General features: G+C 36.4%; 1 protein-coding gene across 1 annotated transcript in view; it reads left to right on the top strand.

Moving 5' to 3' along the window:
* Positions 1-20846, top strand: part of CNKSR2 (connector enhancer of kinase suppressor of Ras 2) — a 173217-nt gene that overhangs the window by 92203 nt on the left and 60168 nt on the right. Inside the window, exons 12-13 of the mRNA XM_017728390.1 lie at positions 2601-2690; positions 4289-4503. Coding sequence (XP_017583879.1) covers positions 2601-2690; positions 4289-4503 — 305 coding nt within the window. The remainder of the gene's footprint in view (positions 1-2600; positions 2691-4288; positions 4504-20846) is intronic.

Genomic DNA, 20846 nt, shown 5'->3' with positions numbered 1-20846 from the left:
GCTGAAAATTCTTCAGTTTCCTTTTGATTTCAAAATGTTTTCAAGTGTTTTCTAACCATGCCCATTCTGTGCAAAATAACTGCTAAGTTTTCAAAATTGATATACCAGTTTTATTACTGCAGTATTTCAGGTATTACCATTGGTGTCTGCAGTCAGTTCCATTAACAGAGATGTACTCACTGTTACAGACATTAAATTTTAATACAGGTGGTCCAGAGTGAAGAAGAACACATTTCTTCTTCAAGGACTGCTGAATCCATTATTTTGTTATAGGATAGCTTTTTTAGCTTTTTTGTTCTGTTAGCAGAAAGGGTCATAAAGACATCGGTCAAAGACTCCACTGGAAATCAGTCATTATTTAACACATTTGTTTTACAGCCTTTTGCTTTTGATCTCACTTCCTTTTTAATGAATTCACATCATCAAGTCCGTTTTCATTTAAGTGTATTTTCTAAAAATATTACCATTTCAACATTACATTCTGAAGTTTCCCACATGGCATTTGTTAACATAAGGTTTGTGGGTAGGCATGACCTTAGGGTTTCACAGAAATCTGGAAAATGACAATTACACTCTTCTGCCTTATGGTGACCCATTAAAGAAGGTCAAAGAGAGTTCCCAGGTCTAGAGAAATAATTGTTTTTAACATATACTTATCTTTAATTTTGTGATGGTGTCAATTTTTTTACAAAAATTTTCTCAGTCCTCCTTCATGAGAGGTTAATAGGGCCCTCTGTAATTTCTTTATTGGAATCTTCTGACATTTTTTGACAATGTTAACAAAGATATTTCTCTTTCATGCTCTTACTGGCTTCTAGCTGTTATATAGTTGCTGTTAATTGGCCTTGGAAAGCTCCTGTTCACATATAGATAAAAATTTTCCTGAGTGTCCTCCACATGGAAAAGAGATTAGGGAATCCATATGGGTTAAAAACAGAGTTGTTAGGAGAGGTAACAAGCAAATGAAACTTGAGTTTAAGGAAAGAAACAAATTTGATCACTGCAGTTTTAATGTCGGATACAAAAGCAGGTCATTTGAACAGCTGAAGGTTTTGCAGAAAATTTGTTGTTACTTTTGATAACAATCAGATTTTACACAATTTTTGTAGCTTTTCTGTTTTATTAAGTGTGCAGTTCCTATTAATAAGATATTGTTCAGCCTCACAAAGAAAAGAAAGTTTTATTTCTAGAAAAAGAAACTGTTGAGAACTGCTTCTGATCAAGTAAACATGAGCCAAATACATCCCCACTCAGGAAATGACTTTGTGCACTAAATCTCACCAGCTTCAATCAGACTTAAATATGTGTCCCTAAATAGTAAAATGAATGATTAGTGAAAAGTTTAAAATACATGTGATTTTCCTGAGTAGTGATGTTTTTGTGAGCTTATCCTATGGTCTGTACAGAACATACAGCTTTTTTGTCAATTTCTTTTTAAAAAGATAATAAAAACTTTTACCATTATGCTGCCTGCATGGTATTGGTGTGTTTTCCATGGACACAGTACTTCAGCAGGGAGATAGACATGTTTGAATATTTGTTTTCATTATAAACATGTCTCTTTTTTTCAGTGTATCATGGATTTAACCTCAAAAATGTGGAGTAAGACTTTTATGTAGGAATTTTCTGCTAAAATAATTTACAAAACTTTTGAAGTTTTTACTTCTAGCTTTGCTACTTTTAAAATCAAATTATTTACTCACTTTTTGGGTTTGTGACTGGTAGATTGATTTTAAAAAGAGCAAGGGCTGATCTTGTTGGGAAAACATTTTGTGTTCAGTCTGTCAGATAATATGCCATGTGCTATGCTACTGTTTTGTTTCAATACACTATTTAACTTGCTAAAGGATTCAGAACACTCTTAGTGGCCCCACTAAGTTCCATAGCACACTGATTTCACTGATTTCCAACTATATATGTCTAATCCTTAAAGAGAAATCATAGTTTACAGCGTTTTTTAAAATCAGTTCAGCAGCTTCCAATCAAAATTTAAAAGATAGGATAGTCTTCATCTATTCTGTCTTTTGCTGTCTGAAGTCCAGGTGAATTTAGCAAAGATAACATACTTTGCTATCTGTGGATGAAATGCTACAAAAGAAATTACACATAGAGGTTCTGTGCTTCCTTTCTTACTTGGTCACTGATGGATCTTGTAAGCCCACAAGCAGATATGCTGTTTGTGAAGGTGCTTCAATGATATGCACAAGTTTCTGTTACCAACAATTCACATATGCTTTAAAACAGTTCTCCTGTGTGGGTGCCAGGGGCTTCCAGAATAAAAAGTAGATATTGCTCAGTGAAAACTAAAGTAATTTAAATGTGTTTGTCAGTGTCAGACGTCACTCCAATGTGATTTTGTAGGGCGCTGGATTTATTTTCTAAACTTAAAAAGAAAATCCATTAAATACTTAGCTGCTTCTTTTCTGTTAAAGAGAACAGAACTCCTGTCTTAACCTCTTGTTCAGAGGCAATGCTGGATCCTCTTTCGTAAGCAACCCTGTAGCACGGCAGCTTAGCATGTAATTTGTTCTTTCTTCTAAAGAATGTTAGCTTAATGCTGCCTTATGGTGCATGATCTCGATTTCTTCCTCTGTTTACAGGGAAGTTGAGGCCTATTTCTATGCCAGTAGAATATAACTGGGTGGGAGATTATGAAGACCCCAATAAAATAAAAAGGGATACTAGGAGAGGTAAGTGATCTGAACACACATCTTATACAAGGCATTAAGGGTTTTGTCTTGCTTTTAGCTATATATTTCAACATCATTTTGCAGCTTACTTAGCTATATATGTTTGTAAACCTGTTTCGGTATTTTCTTTATTATGTATTTTTTGCAGAGTCTATTTTAGGATTGAGGAAGTTGATTAACCAGGCAAAAGAAAGTTGTGACTGCAAAGCCATGCAGTTTGTCTTAAATTCATGTTGGCATTTCAATGATACAGCTGTATTATCCCATCCATTTTGAAACTGGTCTTAATTTTATAATACTAGAGAGCAAAATGTATGATTACTACTGATAAATAATTTTTATGCTTAAATGAGAATTACATACCACATTTCTTTGTCTTTAAGAGTTCTTTTTGTATGAAAAACATTCTAGAGCAGCATGGGACTTACCTCAAAATCAAAGAGGATAAGTTCTTCAAAATTTTGGTTTCTGAGGCTTGGATACATAACTCCACATACAAAATTGTGACCTCTGTGATTGCTCTTATCAGCCAGGAACAAGATGTTACAGTAATGATAGCTATTTCTGTAAAAATATTAACTAAATATTCAGTAGGGATCAAAAAAGGAAACACTTAGGAATTATTAGGAAAAGAATACAAGACAAATTTAGAAGTATTCTTATGCTGCTGTGTCAGTTGTTGCTCATGCTTTGTGTGTGCAATTCCAGTCTCTTAATCTCTTAAGAAAAACACAGTTGAATTCAAGAAGGTTTAGGAGACAACAAAAATTAATCAGATGCATGAATTGACTTCCAAACTGGGGCTAATTAAGCAGGCTGGCCATTATCAGTTTGGGGAACTTAAGCAGGTCATAATAAAAGGTTAATAAAACCTTGTGTGGAATGAAGTAAGGAAATAGGTTTGTCAGTGTTTAATCTGAAATAAGAGCAAAGAGATCAAATATCTGTGTCGGATGCTGGTTAAAAGGAAAATGAGCTGGTGCAGTTCATGTTGAAGTTAAAGAATCTCTTTCCACAGCAGATTGTGGATACTAGAAGTTCACATTAATGCAAGGAAAAGCCAGACAATTTGTGAAAGAGAAATCTGCTGAGGTTTCCTAAATTGACAGACACTGCTTCTGGGTCAGGAAGTCTCAGCTACAAATTGGTACATGCTGGAAGAGTATTCAGGGAAAGTATGTATGATATGGTGAATGATCTCCAAAGAATGTTCTAGCAAATTACTTTAAAATGTGTGGCCTTTGTATTCATTGGAACTCCTGGTAAAAAAGTAGCAAACCTCCAAAAGTTATCCTAAGTCCATCATTGCTCATTTTTTTTAAACTCCAAGGAAAAATTTATTGATGTGCAACTTTTATATTTTGTTCCCTTTATTTAAAATATAACAGAAAACTGTAAGAATCCTGAATTTTCCCTACCAGAAGTTTGCTTTCTTATTATATCTGAACCAAAGAAGCAAATGGGTTTTGTTAGTGCAATAGTCCTGAAGAGTTAAAATTGACAGCAGATCTTAGCAAGAATATTGTGTATTTTGGAAGCAGGATTTACATGCAGGCAACAATTCACAATGATGTTTTGCATTACTTTTCTTTCAACAGAAAATTCATTGCTTCGCTATATGAGCAATGAGAAAATAGGTCAAGAAGACTACATGTTTCAAAGGAATAGCAAAAAGGATACTGGGAAAAAGTCCAAAAAGAAGGGAGACAAGAGTAGTAGTCCAAGTCATTACTCGCTGTTGCCTAGTTTACAAATGGAGTCATTGAGACAAGAAGTCATGGGCACACCTGGACCAGAAACTGCTTTGTACCATGTGAGTAAAAATAACATTAACAAAAGTCATTGCTCTGTGCTTGTGATAAGAGACAGTCTTGGATTTATAGTGGTGTTCAAACCTCTTTTGGACTGCTGCTGTTGTACTGATTTCTATTGTTCAGACAATAACTAGGTCTCAAAGAAATACTTCAGAATTCTTGATTTTGCTGTTAAGATGCGGGATGGACAGCAGCCTTTTACTTCCTTTATCTAGAATGTAGCAGTCTGGTATCTTTTGAAATGCAGTGTGGTATCTCTGCATTGACTTACTTGCTGCTGATGGAAAGGGAAGTACAGCAGTTTCCTGCGTGGCTAGAAACCTTCTTCCCAAGGTGTCTGTCACTGCAATATGCTAAGCGTTGTCAGACAACCCCTTTACTGCAGGTACTTTGAAAGGCCTGCTAATGGCAGGAAAGCTTGTGGGAAGCGTTTGTTTTTCTTTTGAGGTAAGGCGAGCTCTAATGCACGTGACTGTTTTTAACATTCAGACCTCAGGAATGCAAGTATAAATATAAAGGAAGGGGTTCTACTGTATAGGATGCAAAAAGAAAATTGCAGTAACTTGCTCATTTTTAAGTGTGTCCAAAAAATGGAGTTAGAAGATCACAACATATTTTAGATGTGATAAGACATTCGCCCAATAGCACTTTCCATATATCAAGGGAATACTCATCTCTCAGTGACATTTCTTTCTCAGTATATGTTAAGTTCCTGACATTGTGCAGTGACAAAAGCTTTTATTTTAAGGTATCATCTTTTTTTTTCCTTTGGTTCCCTCTATCACATAATCCAAATTCTGTACAAAAATAAATGATGCACACAGGAACTGGAAGATTCTCAAAACTGGTATGGAAGTTAATGAGCAACAGCAAGTGTAGAATTGACAACAAGCATTTTTCATTTACTTTGGATATCCATCCACAAAACATTTGAACCGTTAACACCCCAAATTCCACCAGTATCAGCTAATCCTTCTTGTGCATCATTACCATTAAAGGATCTCTCTCTATAATGCCATTAAATTTTCAGCATCTGTTTGAAAGTTTAGTAGGAGCTTTTCCCTTTATAAAAATAAATAAAGGTTATTAATTCTTTAGAATACAAATCAGTATTGATCTGCTGACTGGCTATGGAGCAAAATGCGTGAAGTAAACAGAAAAAGGAAGCTTGGACTATTGATTTGTCCCCGGGGAAATGGAAAGGAGCCCTTCACAAAGCATTTACAGCCCTTTGCAGCTGAGTATTGCTGATGCTGTCTCTGGAAGCTGGCTGCTATCATGCAGGACCAGAGTTTCTTTTTTGTAGTGATGACACCCAAGTATTTTGGTACATACATCTTTGCCACATAGCAGAGCCAAAGGTTTTGAAATAAATTGGGCAGAACTTTTCTTAAAATCTCAAATAAATAGTGCAGTGAGCAGATAAAGAATGGGGGAGTACAGATAACACACAAGGAACTTGTATCTGTCCACAGTAAAATTTTATTAATCTACAGATAACAAATAAGACAATGAAAACACATACTTTATGCTCAAATTGTGTCGTAAAGATCACTAAAAGAGTGGCTTTCCTATTACAAAATATTTTTTTACCATCAGCAGCTATAGTTTTTCACAAAGATTTCAGCTTATTTGTAAATGGAAGCCTCTGGATGCACATGAGTTGAGTGCAAAGGTTCTGCTCTGATAGTAGTGAAAGAGCTGGAGGGTTTTTTTGGGTTTGGTTTGTGGAAAGAGAGAATACTGTGACTCTGTGCTGTGTATACCGCAAGCCAGTCGATTTTCCTAAAGTAAAGAGCAGCTTCTACCAGGTGGCTTTAGCTGAATTTGAACCTGTAGTGCCTCAATTGTTTGTATAAGGTCCCAGTGCTAAAGAACACTCCACCAGGCTTGTTAAGTAGCTCCAATCCCTGATTGCTCTTGTTGTTAGAAGTATTCACCTATTAGCCTGTGTTTACCTGGCTTCTGTGTCCAACCATAGTTATAAATATACCATTATCCTCTGGATTTAAACATCTTTTGTTACCAAATTTATCCCCCAATATAGGATTTTACAGGTTATAATCAAATAATTTTGTAGACTTCTCTTGCTTTAAAGAGTTAGAATGAGCATCTTACGTTTTTCTTCAAAGATTGTTTTCACATCCTTTCCTCATTCTCGTAATTCTTTCAAATCTTCAAATCTTCAATCCTAAAGTATCTTAAGCATCCTTCCTAAAGTATATATGCCAGCGCAGCACATAAATTTCTAGTAGCTGCATGGAAAGGTTGCATAACCTTTCCTGTTCTCTACTTCTCTATTTAAATGTTTAAAGGACTGGTTACTGCTTTTAAGCATAGCTTGGAATGAAAGTATGTTTGTTACTTGGTTTTAGTTTTATTTTTTCTGTAATGATAGTGTTTCAAATCACTTACTTGCAAGATATTCCCAAGACTGATATACCCAATCTAAAAGCTTCTATCTTGCATTCTTTGTTATTAAATACAATAACATTGTACATGGTTGGTCATGTTGTGACTTCTTGGGTATGCTTGCTAAATAATCCATGTCTCTGAAGCAACCCTAAGTGTGAAATATGTGAGGGTCAGGGTTCTGGACCCTCAAACTTGGCCCCCATGATTCCCAAGTCCATAACAAGGAGTACTGAAACTCCAGGAATCTGGGATCTGCTGTGGCATTTCCTTGTTCTGAAATTATATTTTTTAATGTGCATATTCTGTGAAATAGAAAGCATGCACATTTAATTTCTTCTCTTTTTTTCCTCTATTTTCTTTTCACTTTTACTGAATTCCCTGGAGTAGAAGCCATGCTGCTCACTCAGCATTCAGGTTTTGTGTCATTCACTGGTCTTTGATTCTGTGTTACCTTTATTCAGTTATGTTTTCATTCTTTTTTGACTCCATTGATAGAAATGTTAAATAACTTTGGACTAAAAATGCATCCCACTAGTTAATGATGAATTCCCCTTACAATTCCAGGCCTCTTTCCTTTTGAATTTTTGCAGCCACTGATGTGAGCAGGTTGATTACCTTTTTACTGTGAAGGTTTTCTGCAGAAAAGCGGCTTTTACAATTGTGCTGACTTCAACTGCTTCTGCTGCTTTTATACATGGCTCTACAGAAAATCTTTGATCAAGAAACTAAACTGCTGAATTAAATTACCACTGCAGAAATGGTATTATTTTTTGTGCTGTAAACAAAGTGGATGATGTTAAAAAAATTACTATGGTAATGTAGAACTGCCTGGTTGTTGTTTATCTGCTAAAAGCCATTCTGTAAAATGCCAGCAGGTTCAAATTGTTGTATTTTAAAGTGATTGCAAGAATGTGGCAGTCTAGCATTTTTCTGTCAGGATACTAAACTTGCATAAAATCACTGGTTTTCACAGTTTTATTTATATTGTTGACCTGCCATTGCAATCAAAAACTGTCTGGTCAAGGGTGCCTTTCAGTTGCAGCCTTGGAAAGTGAACAGGGTTTGCTTGTGTCCACTGGACATAACCAATGTGATAGCTGATACCATAGCAAAACAAAAACTAATTTGTGTTGTGTCTGTGAATTAAACATCTCTTGTACCCTCTTCTGGTGTTTCTGAATCCTCACATACAAATTTTCCTCACTACTTTGGTTTTTTTCCCATTCTAGAAATTCTTTCCAGCATTATGTTGATTTCTAGCCAAGTTGTTCTTGCATTCTATTTTTCATCCTCACTATTGTAAAAGAAAGCAACACAGAGTGTTAATGTTTTTATTAAACTGAGGCAAACTGTTTGAGCTGTTGCTAATCTGATGTGCAAGCAGGTGTTCAATGTGATCTATTTCTGTAGGTAGAAAACAGCACAGTTAAAATTGTCTTGAACTTTTGGGGCGCAAGAGATGAAAGCTCTGGTATATCATGTTTCTCGAGTTCATTATGGTTTCTGTGTAGGAATTTTCTTGGTGTGCTGTGCTTTGTTTCTGTTGAAGGAAAATAATGTGGTTATTTAGGAGGGAGATAGAGTCATGGGTCAAAAGAAGTTCAATAGCAGGTTAATAATAATTTGCTCCTTACTGGATCAATACAACTTTCCCTTAGCCTAGAAGCAGCATTGCAATGTGAAGAAAAGGCTGTTGAATGTATTAGAAAGCAAGATTACTTTTTCTTGCATAACTCCCTACTATATACAACAGGCTGCAACCTACACAAATAAACTTACATTATTGACCTTGTTTCTTCTCCCTTTCTGTCTCCCATTATCCCTTTGCCTTTTCCAGTGTATGCTCACTTGTTCATGTGTTCTTAGCAATACATAGTGACTTGCTTGTTTTAGGAAAAGTGACAGAAAAATAACAGCTTCTCACTTTGATGTGATATCCAGTCTATTTAAAATTGTTTAATTAATTAGAGGAGTTTCCTTAGTTATTTTATTTGCATTTGAAAATAAGATAAGTTTAGTAGTAAAATGTGCCACTTCAAGTTCATACCTCTGAAACAGGTCGCTGAGTAATGGGTGGAGGAGATAAATCAAGGTTTTGTACCATTGGGATTTTGCTGAATTTACACGTGTAGATATGTACCCATGCACTATCTTTAATGTTCCAGTTTTACTTTTAATAAGGGAAAAATCAAATAAAAGCTATCAGCTGGAGTCCTTGTGCTGCAAATTGTATTAAGTTGGCACAACTTCGGCAGACGTCTTTTTTTCCTCTTCAGCATTGTATAACCATCCATGTGGTTGAAGTGCAGCCTCGTGACTCTCAATCACATAATTAACAGCAATCCCTGCTGTAGTGAGCACCCATGGCGAGCCAGGGACTCTCCTTTCTACTCTGCCAGTGAGGCAGCAAGGACAAGGGCTTTGAGCAGGGTTACAATTGCAGCTGTCCCTCTCTCCAGCCCTCCCACGGTGTCTGTACCAGTTCAGCTCATTGGGTTTTCTCAGCAGAGCTGGTGGGGATGCCTCAGTCTGGCCAGGCAAGGGTCAGTTGGCTGCAACAGTGATCTTATTGAGAATACTTTAAGTGAAGAAGATTTGTTTATGGATATATTGCAAAAACCTGTGTTTTGGCTAATAGTAAGCTAATAATATAAAATTGGAGAGGAGACAGTAAATTGTAGCCAAAATAACTTATACTTCAATTGTGCTTATTTTGAGGTGTTTCTTGCCTCCTACAAGCCCCTCCAGAAAAAAGACAGAAAGATGCTGTTTAAAAGTTGAATTCAAAATGTATGTATTTGGGTGTTGTCAACAGAGAAGAATTTACCAAAACCTCATTATTTTGAAAACTTTAAAGTCCAACTCTACTTAAGTGGTTGATTTTCCCTTACTTCTGTTCCTCTGTGCAGAAAGGCTGAAAGGAAGTAAAAGTGAAAATACTTAAACTGCATAGTTTTGGGATGAAAATTCAGGAATCAAATATGCATGTTTTTATAAAACCCTTTAATCGTAGTACCCAATAACTAGCATTTTAAAAAGTGCAGAACATGTGCATATTAGTTTCCTAATAAACCTGTGCTCAAGCTACCCATCAATTTATTGCAAAAATCTTATTTTTAAAATGACATCTAAAATACATTACATACTGCAAAGTGATTTACCAAAAAAATCCAACCCTACCAAAACTACCCCACTGAAAAACTAGCAGTTTCCTATAATTGTAAATATCACAGTATTTAAAGAATTTCTGTTTGGTGAATTTTTTTGTTATCAATATTTGTAAATTAACAAAAAATTTTGTAGAGAAAAAATTAAAAATCAGTTGCACAGATTTTAAGTAGGTGTCTGAATTCTAGAATGTCATTGTACCATTACAGCAGATGGAGTTGGTACATTTTCTTCTTAAAAATGTTTGGAGTCCAGCTATGGCAGTGTTTAAATAACAAGGCTCCCTTTTTCTTTTTCTCCTCCCTGTTTTCACAGTAGTCTATAGTTAGACATGTAATTGTTATTAGAATAAAAATATAGCAGTTGGTATCAAAGTCCAGTTTAACCTATGTGCATAGTGAAAAATATTTTCCAATAGTTTTTCCATAATTTTTGTTAATATTTGAATTACTGTTACTTCTTTGCTGTGGTCTTTCATCTCCATTTAAATATATATATATAAATAATACTGAAACTTGCAGATAGATTACAGACTTATATGCTTTAATCATCAGCAAAGGAAATTTTAAACTCTTTTTAAAAAATGTAATAATTATTTAATGTAGAAAAATTATAGTTGTGTTCCAGTTAAAAACCATTGGATTTTTATATTCCCAGGTAAGAAACTGCACTGGATTTAAAGTAACTATCCAGAAATTAAATAAACATAATGGACAGTTTTGGAAATAATTGGAAAAAAATTCAGTCTCTAATTACCACAGTAAGAAATTATTTTAAAAATCATTTCTTCACTGCTTTGTTGCAAGTTAGCCCTTTACAGTCTAAATATAATTGTGCACATTCTAGCTTCTACTGCAAAGGTAGGAAAACACAAACCTTAACTAAAAGTAGCACATATGCTGTTGAAATTTCACAAGGGAAAAACCTGTAATTTTTCATGATGTCTAGACTTCTCAAAAATAGCTGTCTCAGACTGGTCTCCAAGTAGGCTCCTGGGTGCCTCAGTAGAAAAGTCCAACACTGAGCTGCTGTGGTGCCTGAGTTTCTTCTCAAGTACTTGTATGTTTATGAAGGTCCCACAGAGCTTGGCTGGTAAAAGCTGAGCACCCAGATATCCCTCTCTGGAGGTGGCTGGAGCATTTAAGACACATCTTTCTCCTGTAGGTTATACTGGTCACATCTCACCTTAGTTTTTGTAGCCTTAGGGAGTTGTTTGGCCTCTTCTACAACTTCAACTCCTTGCTCCCTTTTCTATCAGTGAGCATGTAATAAGGAAATAAGGCTGTGATGGTAACTAGGTCCACATGTGTGAAATGGAAGAAACTCACTGCATTGCAGTGGAAATTGAGCTGGAGAGGCTTATGAAGTTATAGAATAATCTGATTTGGAGTTATTTTAAAAGTCTCAAAGTCTATTCAGAGGCAAAAGTGCTAGTAAAATGTTTCATATAACGCAATGCAGAGAAGAAAATGCAATTGTGCTGTGAAGGCATCACGAGCTTGTATTCATTTCTCATCAGCCTAATCTAGTATAGTTCAGGTATAGACAGCCCTTTGCTCTGGGAGACATTTAGAAAGAACAACACTTAAAAAATTAACTAAGGGAAAGTAGGACAAGGAAAAGAAACATAATGGGAAATTTTTACCTTTTGCTTTCATGAGTCTGAAACGCCATCGTGTCCCACAGCCTCAATCATCCCACTGGCCGCAGGCAGCTTTGAATGCCTACACATTGGCGTGGGGTTTTTTTCAGTGGGATATTTGTGGGTTTATATATCAGATTCAGACAGGAGAGCAGCATGTCTCACATTCTCAAGTTGGAATAGTGGTTCCAGGATTTGGCCAGCTTATAAACGCCCAGTAGAAACCATCTAAACAATACTGTATGTATCCTTTCATTTGAATGCAGCACTTCACAAATGAAACAGACAAAAAATAAGTAATTAAAATAGTATTCATATTGTTAAAATCTGAGTAGGAATTTATATCTAAGTCATAAGTGAACTGTGTATCGTATAAAACAAACAAAACAGTAAAACAGTTAACCAATAAGCAAAATATTCCTTTCTTGTGACAATTGGAAAATGATTGGCATATCCATAAAATTGTTGTGCTCAAAGGCAATTTTTGCTATTCCATCTGAGTTTGGTAAAAAATTACTTTCAAAATAAATCTTCTACATTTCTGAGAGAAAAAGATAGAGAGAAACAGCATATAAATTCCTTGCTAATGGAAGATGGCTTTGTATTATTTTTAGACTAGTGCAATCAGCATAGAGGAATAGAGGGGCCTCCTGGGTCTAGTCCTCTGCTATTACAGTTAATCTCTTTCACTTAATCCTATTCAGATCTGTATTAAACTCCACATTCAGACATGGCATGAATTGCTCTTACTAATGATGGGACCAGAAAAAGGTGATAAACTGGGTGAATGGATAGCCAGTTGTCATAATTCCAAGTAAAACGTTGGACAGCGGGGAAGGAAAGATGCCAGCAAGAGAAAGGCGTCTAATGAATTTGCTACAGAAAAAAAAACCCAGATGCCTCAGATACCAGCATAAACTGCATAGGATAGTAGGATAATTCAGTGTGGGAGCAGCTTCAGGAGGTTCTCTACTCTGGTCTTTGGCTCAAAGCAGGGCCAGCTCTGAGGTCAGACAAGGCTTCTCAGGGCTTTGCCCAGCTGGGTGTTGAAAACCTCGTGAGATGGAGGCTGAATGAACTCTCGGCCAACCTTTGGCACTACTCATCTGTCCTCATGGCAGAAAAGTTGGAGATGATATTTTGGCAATAGCTGAGAGGATAGCAACTTGCTCAGATTTAAGGCATAGTTTCTGTTGTTTCATTGCTGCTTAGCTAAAATCGTCTCGGGAATGTGCGTCAGTAATCTCACATCTGCTTTGCCAGTTCTAGACTCTCATTTCTTTGAACTCAAGACTGAAGACAGTAGATGTGCATGTGCAGCTTTTATATTTGATTTCTGTTTAAGCATATATTTTGTGAAACAGTAATACTTAGATTCCTCAGAGGGAGTGCTAAATTCTTTTAATTATATGGAATAATATCTGCATTGTTCTTGAGGTATATTATTCCTGCCACAAATTAGAGAATATTTTCACATCTGCATTGTTTCTCTTTGAAAGAAATAGTTAATACCATTAATTTGCTCTTATTGGGGAAATGGTTGCCCCAATGAAATTTATAGGTATTGAATATGGGAGAGTTTACATTTATTTCTATATACTCTCTGATCTTTACTAAAATACAGAGTTAATTATTGCAGGAAAGCAAAATCCTCTAGAGATGAGGTAAGATTGGTTTATGGTCCATCATGAAGCACAATTGGAGTCTTTTGTGGAAAATTTTTGTTTTAAACTTTCTCTATTACCTTCTTTTGCATTGTGACCATGAGGGGAAAAAAATGGCCTGCCATAATTTCTTTCCATGACAAAGCTGGGAAATTCTTTAAAAATGAGAGAGTAACTGTAAAGGTCATCTAGTCCAGCTCTGCCAGTCTAGATTTATTCCTCACTGCATAGAATATAATGGTCTGAAAGTGTAATTTAATATGGTCTAGAGCTGTAGATCTATACACTAATAAATCTCTCAGAAATTTCCTAATTTCCTTTCATATCCCCATTCTATATTTTTTTTTCTGTTATCTATTTCAAAGAATCATTCCTGATTGTATCCTGCTTTTATTACCTGATAGAGGACCATTGCCTTTGTAGGTATTACCATTGTTTGTACATCAGTAAGCTATATTTCCTGTAGCTGGTACAGTCACAGTAGCACAGTTGAGATTTTATTTTTTATTAATGTAGAACAAGTGATTTCATCCCACAGTTATTCCCCTTTGATAAAGACGAGATTAAGTGCAGCACATTGTAGCAGAGTAGTTTGTGTCAGGAATCGCACAGAAAGGGCTCGGCATGAGTTACCACTGCGATATGGTGGGGAGTGTCACATCCAGGAGAACTTTGATCTAGGGCCTGACTTCTCTGTTGGGTCCTCTCTGCTCTCCTTTCTGCACGAGGGAAAGGGAGGTACCAGGACTATGAAAGCATTTAACCGAGGACACCGGCTGGCATGTGTCATGAAATTCGGCATTCTAAAAAACTGGTACTGAGTGGTGGAAATGTTGTTTGAATTAATGGAGCACATATGCCTGTTTCAGAGTGCCATTTTATCAAAATGCTTTGACAAACAGCTCCATTGTTTCTGAGCAAGGGATTTTTTCCAAGTAGTGGTTTTGACTCCACAGGAGTCTCTGCCCCATTACTCTACCCGACTTACACAGTGGTGGCCCCTCAAGCCTGTTGCTAACACACAATATGAGAGATTGTATGGTTCCACCTGGGAGGAAAATGGCTCTTTGCAGCACTGCAGCTCCTGAACTGAAGCTGTTTTATTAGGTGTTTCTGTTTTACTGGAGAGATGTGCTTGTTGCTTAGCGCCTGATCCCTGAGTCAGCCAATCCATCTCTGCTACTGTGCTGTGTAGGAAAAAGCAACCTGGTATTTTTCATAAAGCAATAACTTCTTTCTGTCCACTTCTCAAGTATATCCCTTTGCTTTCAGATTAACCCAAGTAGATAGCATTTCCAACACTACGGAATTCTGACTTTAAAATGATGTGTAAAACTTCTTGTAAGCTGGTTTGTACCCATAAGGTCACCATAGCCAGCTCAGAATTAAAAAGACCTCTTGTTATCTTTCCCCACCTTCTGCAAAGGGCTGTTTCATCTTATGCTTAGAGGAAATTTTACTGAATTCCAGCAAGTAATGGGACTTTTATCCTGGAATGAACAGTTCTTTTTCTGCCTTAATTCATAAGGCCAGTGGAAGTGTTTGGTATGAATTTTAACAGAACGTACAATTCCTGATGTACAGAAGCTCTTGCCTTCTTTTCCCCATGAAAACTTCCCCTCTGTTGAAAGCCAGAAGGAGTTTTCTGTTTCTTTCACTAAGCATATGATGTCCAAGTGCTAACAGAGAATAACCTGCTAACAGAGAATAGTGTATCTTTCTTGAAGTAGAAATCTGTTTTCTCAGAGTGCCTACATCCTCTGCACTTTTCTTTGTCACATAATCAGACATAGCAATTTGAAAGAGATCATGCTGAAGGGCACAATCAGAAGTGTTGCTAACTCCTCCTGCAGAAGGAGGTGTATGTGCTCTTCACCATGAGCAAGCACCAAGGTGCTGTAAGGCGGCATGGGACCTTTATTTTTGTCTAATGATTTTTTCTCTACAAAGACCATGGGCTTGGTGCAAGGTGTTGTTAATGCCCTGGGAGGCATTACTGTTTTACAGCAGTTTGTTTTCTTCTGAGAAAATCTGGGATTGGCTCCATGCTGTGCCACAGACCACCTCTCTAGTCCAATAATAGATGAAGAATAAGTTTCTTAAATCTGCTTGGATATTCTTATTGTTTTAATGTTTAGATAAGCATAAGAGGAAGATCTACCTTCCCTATGAAAACCACATAAATTTTCTAAGAAAACCAAGATTTTTCCTGGAAGAAATTGCGAAGTTTGATATCTGCTGGAGGGGCATAGAAACAGGGCACAAGTATCCACGAAGCTTCTCAAATGCTTTTGGGGTGACTTGTCTCAGACACACTCTGAAAGGACAAAAGGCAATGGACAAAAATGGAAATACAGGAAATTCCATATAAAAATAAGAAAAAAATACTTTTACTGTGAAGATTGTTCAGTGTTGCCCATGGAGTTAGTGGAGTTTCCATCTTGGAGATACTAAAAACCCAACTGGACACAGCCCTGAACAACCTTCTCTACTTGAGTCTGCTTTGAGCAACAAGGCTGGATAAGATGATCTCCAGGGGTGCCTTTCTGCCTCAGTTGTTTTGTGTTTTTTCTGACTGGTCCGTTCTCCTCAGTAAGTGGTTAAACTGGGAACTGCTGCAGGTTAAATACTGTTCTGTAACAGGTGGTAGTTTAGTTTCTTTTTTCCTTCTTAAATATGTGCACTTGAAACATACACAGTGATGGAGCAACTGATGCATCTAGAACTTCTGCCATTAAAGGATACATACAGTTTTTTAATCCTCCCTTTCTCTCCTAGATTACTTACTGTCAATAAAAAGTAGTGTGGGAGGTACCAAAATTACATGTTTTAAAGAGGATGTAGAGCAGAAGAATGATCTCAGAATAAATTATTCTAATGAACAGCACTTGTCTAGCTTAACTTTTTATCCTCATTTGCTTCAGGCAGCTATGACACTTCTGTAGTTCTTGTTATGGCAGTCGAAAAGACTGGGGGAATATGAAAACTCTCATTTAATGTTGTCCAGGAGTTTTACTGCTTTGGTATTTCAATTAAAGAGTCCTGTGGCTTAATGGCTTTCCCTAGTGGTGGAAAGCAGCACCACTGTATATTATTTTTCCAAATAGCCTGAAGATTTAAAAAATTATTTTATTTCTTCATTCATTATGCTAACAACTTTGCACAAAATATTTGCACTAGATTGCTCAACTGCTAAGTTGTATCCAGCTAATGTAACATTTGCCACAGAGCCCGCCCCAAATGACAAGAAAACATTTAGAAATGGGAGGATGAATAAGAATCCCTGAGCAGAAAAGCTGTTCTTGCTATCACATTTCAGACAACCATAGTTCTGCCCTTAGCTAGCCTATTCTTCTTGGATAAGCAGACATAGCAGCAGTTGTATGAAAGAACAGACATCTGATATTATCAGCCCTTGTAGACTATGTAATAAGGAGACCATCCTGCACAGCTCATACAGCCATTGCTTACCTCAGAGGCAGATAGGAAGTTGGCAGCTTCAAGATCTCAGGCTACCTATTTTTACAGTAAAAAACTCTTAAGGCACATACTGTTTCTTTTTCCTTGTGGTCATTAACAAAGCGCATGAATGAAATTCTGCTGCTGATTGGCAGGTTTCAAACTTTCTGATCTGACAGAGGTGTTCCCTCATCACATCTTTGTAACACAGTCATTGAAAACTTTATTTTCCACAAACATCCATGAAAATAATTAGTCCTGTCTGTTATTAGCTCTTAATGGAGACTAAACAAGATGGTAAACAAAAAAAGATATTGGCAAAGACCTCTGTTGCGAGTACCCTTAAGCTTGAGATGTTAATACTGACGTCGAGTGTGACATTGTGTATAAATAGGTTTGCATTTTCCCCCTTTTCACTCCTCATTTAGCTCTGAAACTTTGGATCTCAACACACCAAATGCAGAGAAATGTGTATGTGATATATCAAAACTGTGAAAATAGAACATTGCCAGTGTTCTCAAAGCATTGAGAACTATCTCTCAAAGTGAGAGATCAATCATATAATTGGCAGAACCAGCTTTCATTTTTTTCCCAGATACTGGCTTTTCCATCTGTAGCAGAAAGTTCCAGTAATCAGATGTGTTACAAGCTACCCTGCTGAAACTAGAGAAAGCTATCTTACAGTGACAGGGGGGAACTGCCTTACTGTAAATAGTTCCTTAGTATCATAACTTGCAGCTTGAGAAAAATTGGATTTGACCTGAGCTCTAAATAAAACTATAAAAATATACCTGCATTTTCCCTTCCAATTAGACTGAGCTCAAATTTGGGTAGAAGAATTGGGTATTACTTTTTCCATAACCTGGTTCTCTCTTTCAGCTTTTTTTAAATGAGTGAGTGAAAAATCTCTGAAGAAAAGTGGAGAAACAAAAAAGCCCTTTAATGAGAATTTTAGGAGCTGTCCAATTTAGTACTAATTGCCATGGCCAATCTAGACCTTCAGAGAATCTTCAGTTTTTGGTAGACCTACAAATTCTGTAACCATGAAGGAGTTTCTGTAACTATTAGAATATATCTATTTTTTGGACATGGATGTAATGTTCTGTTGGTCACACCTGGAATTTATATTAGATCTTAGAGAAGCGCTAAGGAACAGCCTGACATCAAATCTTTAGACATCTTCCTCAGCCGCTTGGCTGGGTTGTCAAAATAAGCAGTCTTCTCAAATTTATCGTTTCCATAACCAGTCTATTTGTTTTCTACTTTTATGTGAGCTATCAACTGGAATAGAAGTTTTCTAACTTTCATCGTAACAGTTTTATCAAACATTCTTCTCTTCTGATACCAGTTTAACTCCAATTCAATATTAGTATTGAAAGATCAATTTATTAAGTTTCTTATCTGGCATGAAACAAATAAAATAATTGGAAACTTAAATAATTTCATACTTTCATTTAAATACATTTTTCCAAATAGAGAGCTATGAAATCACTACTAAACAAGTTAAATACATTTTCAGGCTTCTGAACATTAACGACTAACTTTCAATCTCATTTCCCTTCTGAGCAGATACAGAGCAGGTGTAGTACTAACCAATAATACTTTATCCCAGGAAAGAAAGCTGGATAACTCTAAGAATGAGATAAAAACATGATAGTCTCATTTCTTGAAAATGTTGTGTTATACATACAAAGATGCTGACGTGCAATTGTGTGCATGCAGATAGTATTGATTATACCACCTATATGGAATTAGTTTCGTGCCAAAGAGTAAATATGATTACAGGCCAGAGGTGATCTCTCTGGTTGGTGTGAGCCTTCACCTGTAAGTTTTTTACAGTGTAGCTGCGTTGCTGTGCTGTAATTCTAAAAGGCTTACTGTGGGGCAGGTTACCCTTTACAGCTGTGCAGTCTTCTGCTGGCCTTTCAGAACTCTGTGAATCATTTTGAAGACTGTAAAATAAATACAACCCGCATAGCAAGTCTGGTAATGAGCAGTTGCATAAAGAGAGGAACTGTTATGGCTCTTCCCTTCACAATGAAATCTCCATTGGCTCATGGAATGTGCAGCTAAGACCTCAGAGAGGTAGGGCTAGAGGTACACTAGTTCCTCTGCAAGAAAAACCCAGCGGACAAAAAACCACAGACAAAAAAACCCTACAAAACCAAAACACCAAACCAGAAACATGGCAAAAATCCCTTTAATAAATGGTGTTTTATTCCTTTTAAAATACATGTCCTTTGAGGCTGCTAATAGGAAAGGCAGACCTTTACATACATGAAATGTTTCTTTGATATTCTACTTAGACATGCATTTGTCAAAGGTCTTAGTCTAGGTATATTATTAAATGGAACAATTTCAAAGATCACTTATTACAGGAGAAAAGCATTGTGTCTAAAAAGCTCACTGAGTCTTAGTGTATTCAAAGGGGTTTTGATACATGTTAAACATCAAGTGACACCTTGCTTTTGGGTAATGGGAAGTTTTTCTAGTTGTGTTTCGAGTAACTGGAAAGCATGTAATTCAGAATACGATTAAACAGTTTCAAATATTGTTCTGGAGTGACAATTTCCACTTGTCTTCAGGTACTCATCTATTTAATATTTCAGTGTCAGTCTTGTTTCCATTTTACTCATTATTTTGAGTTACTAACAACTTTCTTTAATCTGGAATGCTGCTTTCTATTTTATTTCTTGCTTGCTCTCAGAATTAGTTGGAGATGGATTCTTAGAAACTGGGACAAGGTGTTTAGGAAAGCAATTGCTCAAAGCTCAAGATGTATCAGAATCAAAATGCAGGGAACATACATTGAATCTGGCTGTGTGGGTGAGTGCTAAACAGTATCTTACAGCAAGTTTGCATTAGCACAAATAAATTTCTTGCTTTGGTGTAAATCCATGTTTTTAGGGTTCATGGCATTAAGAAGTAGTATTTATATTATTTCCATATTTGTCACATCACAGAAATAAGCTGTAAAAGGGGAAACATGATGGTGGCCAGCATTAGGACAGGTCGTTTAAAGAAGCTGTGGAATCTACCTCTTTGGAGATAGTTGGATCTCGGTTAGAGATGACCCTGAAGAACAGGATCCAGTGTTGGCTTCAAAGCAAGCCTTGCTGTGATCAGGAGGAAGGACATGACCTCCTGACACCACTGAGAAAACAGCACTTAGCATTACCTTACAACTGGTAAGAGGCTGTGTTCAAGTCACTAAAACTAAAAAGCAACAGAAGAAGCATTTTTAGATTTCCTCCTCACTTGTTTGTTGTTGTTGTTGTTTTCTAATTACATATTTTATATTACATATACATTTTCTGCGTTAAGAAAAAAGCTGGTGCTGGATTTTAGCAAAGGGTCAACTTGAAGCCTGAAGTCCATGTAAAATAATCTAAAGTGTTAGTTAAAATCACTGCAGTTGAAATAGTTCCCAGGAACTTCACTCAGTTGTTGAATTTGCCCTTAATTGTGATTTAATTCAATGAGCTAATTCAGAATAATAACTGAATTCAATAAAAATTTTCTATTTTACAGTATAACATAATGTATGGGAAAATGGTTAGACATCTAAATTATATGCTTTCTTCCTATTAAAAACTGATACCCCTTCATTACCCTTTCTTCCCAAAAACTGACTCAGAAGTCAAGAGGTGTGAACTCAGGTTTGCAGGTTCAATTTACAGACAAAACATCTAAAGAGAAGGCTTTTCATATTGTTCTCACCTGCTCTCAGAATCACTTGTGAGAAAATGGAGCAGAGATTTTCCTTTTCTGCTTTGACACTGTGAAAATAATAGTGCAGAAAAGTCAACCAGCAGAATGAAATTGTCTGAGTTGTGACATGAGAAGTGCTAAAGTTTTGGATTTGTAGGTGTCTATTTTTTCAGCCAGTTTGAATTAGGTAAAATTTTCAGAGGAATTTATTTACACTTCTGCTCAGCCACTCTGTTATTCCTGGGCCATTAAGGTCTCTTCTAGTCCTTTGCAGGTTGAAATA

This window comes from Corvus brachyrhynchos, unplaced genomic scaffold (assembly GCF_000691975.1).
Source record: "Corvus brachyrhynchos isolate BGI_N302 unplaced genomic scaffold, ASM69197v1 scaffold11, whole genome shotgun sequence".
In the NCBI taxonomy this organism is placed as follows: Eukaryota; Metazoa; Chordata; class Aves; order Passeriformes; family Corvidae; genus Corvus; species Corvus brachyrhynchos.
Note: the sequence above shows the minus strand (reverse complement) of the source record. Positions and strands in the feature narration are given on the sequence as shown.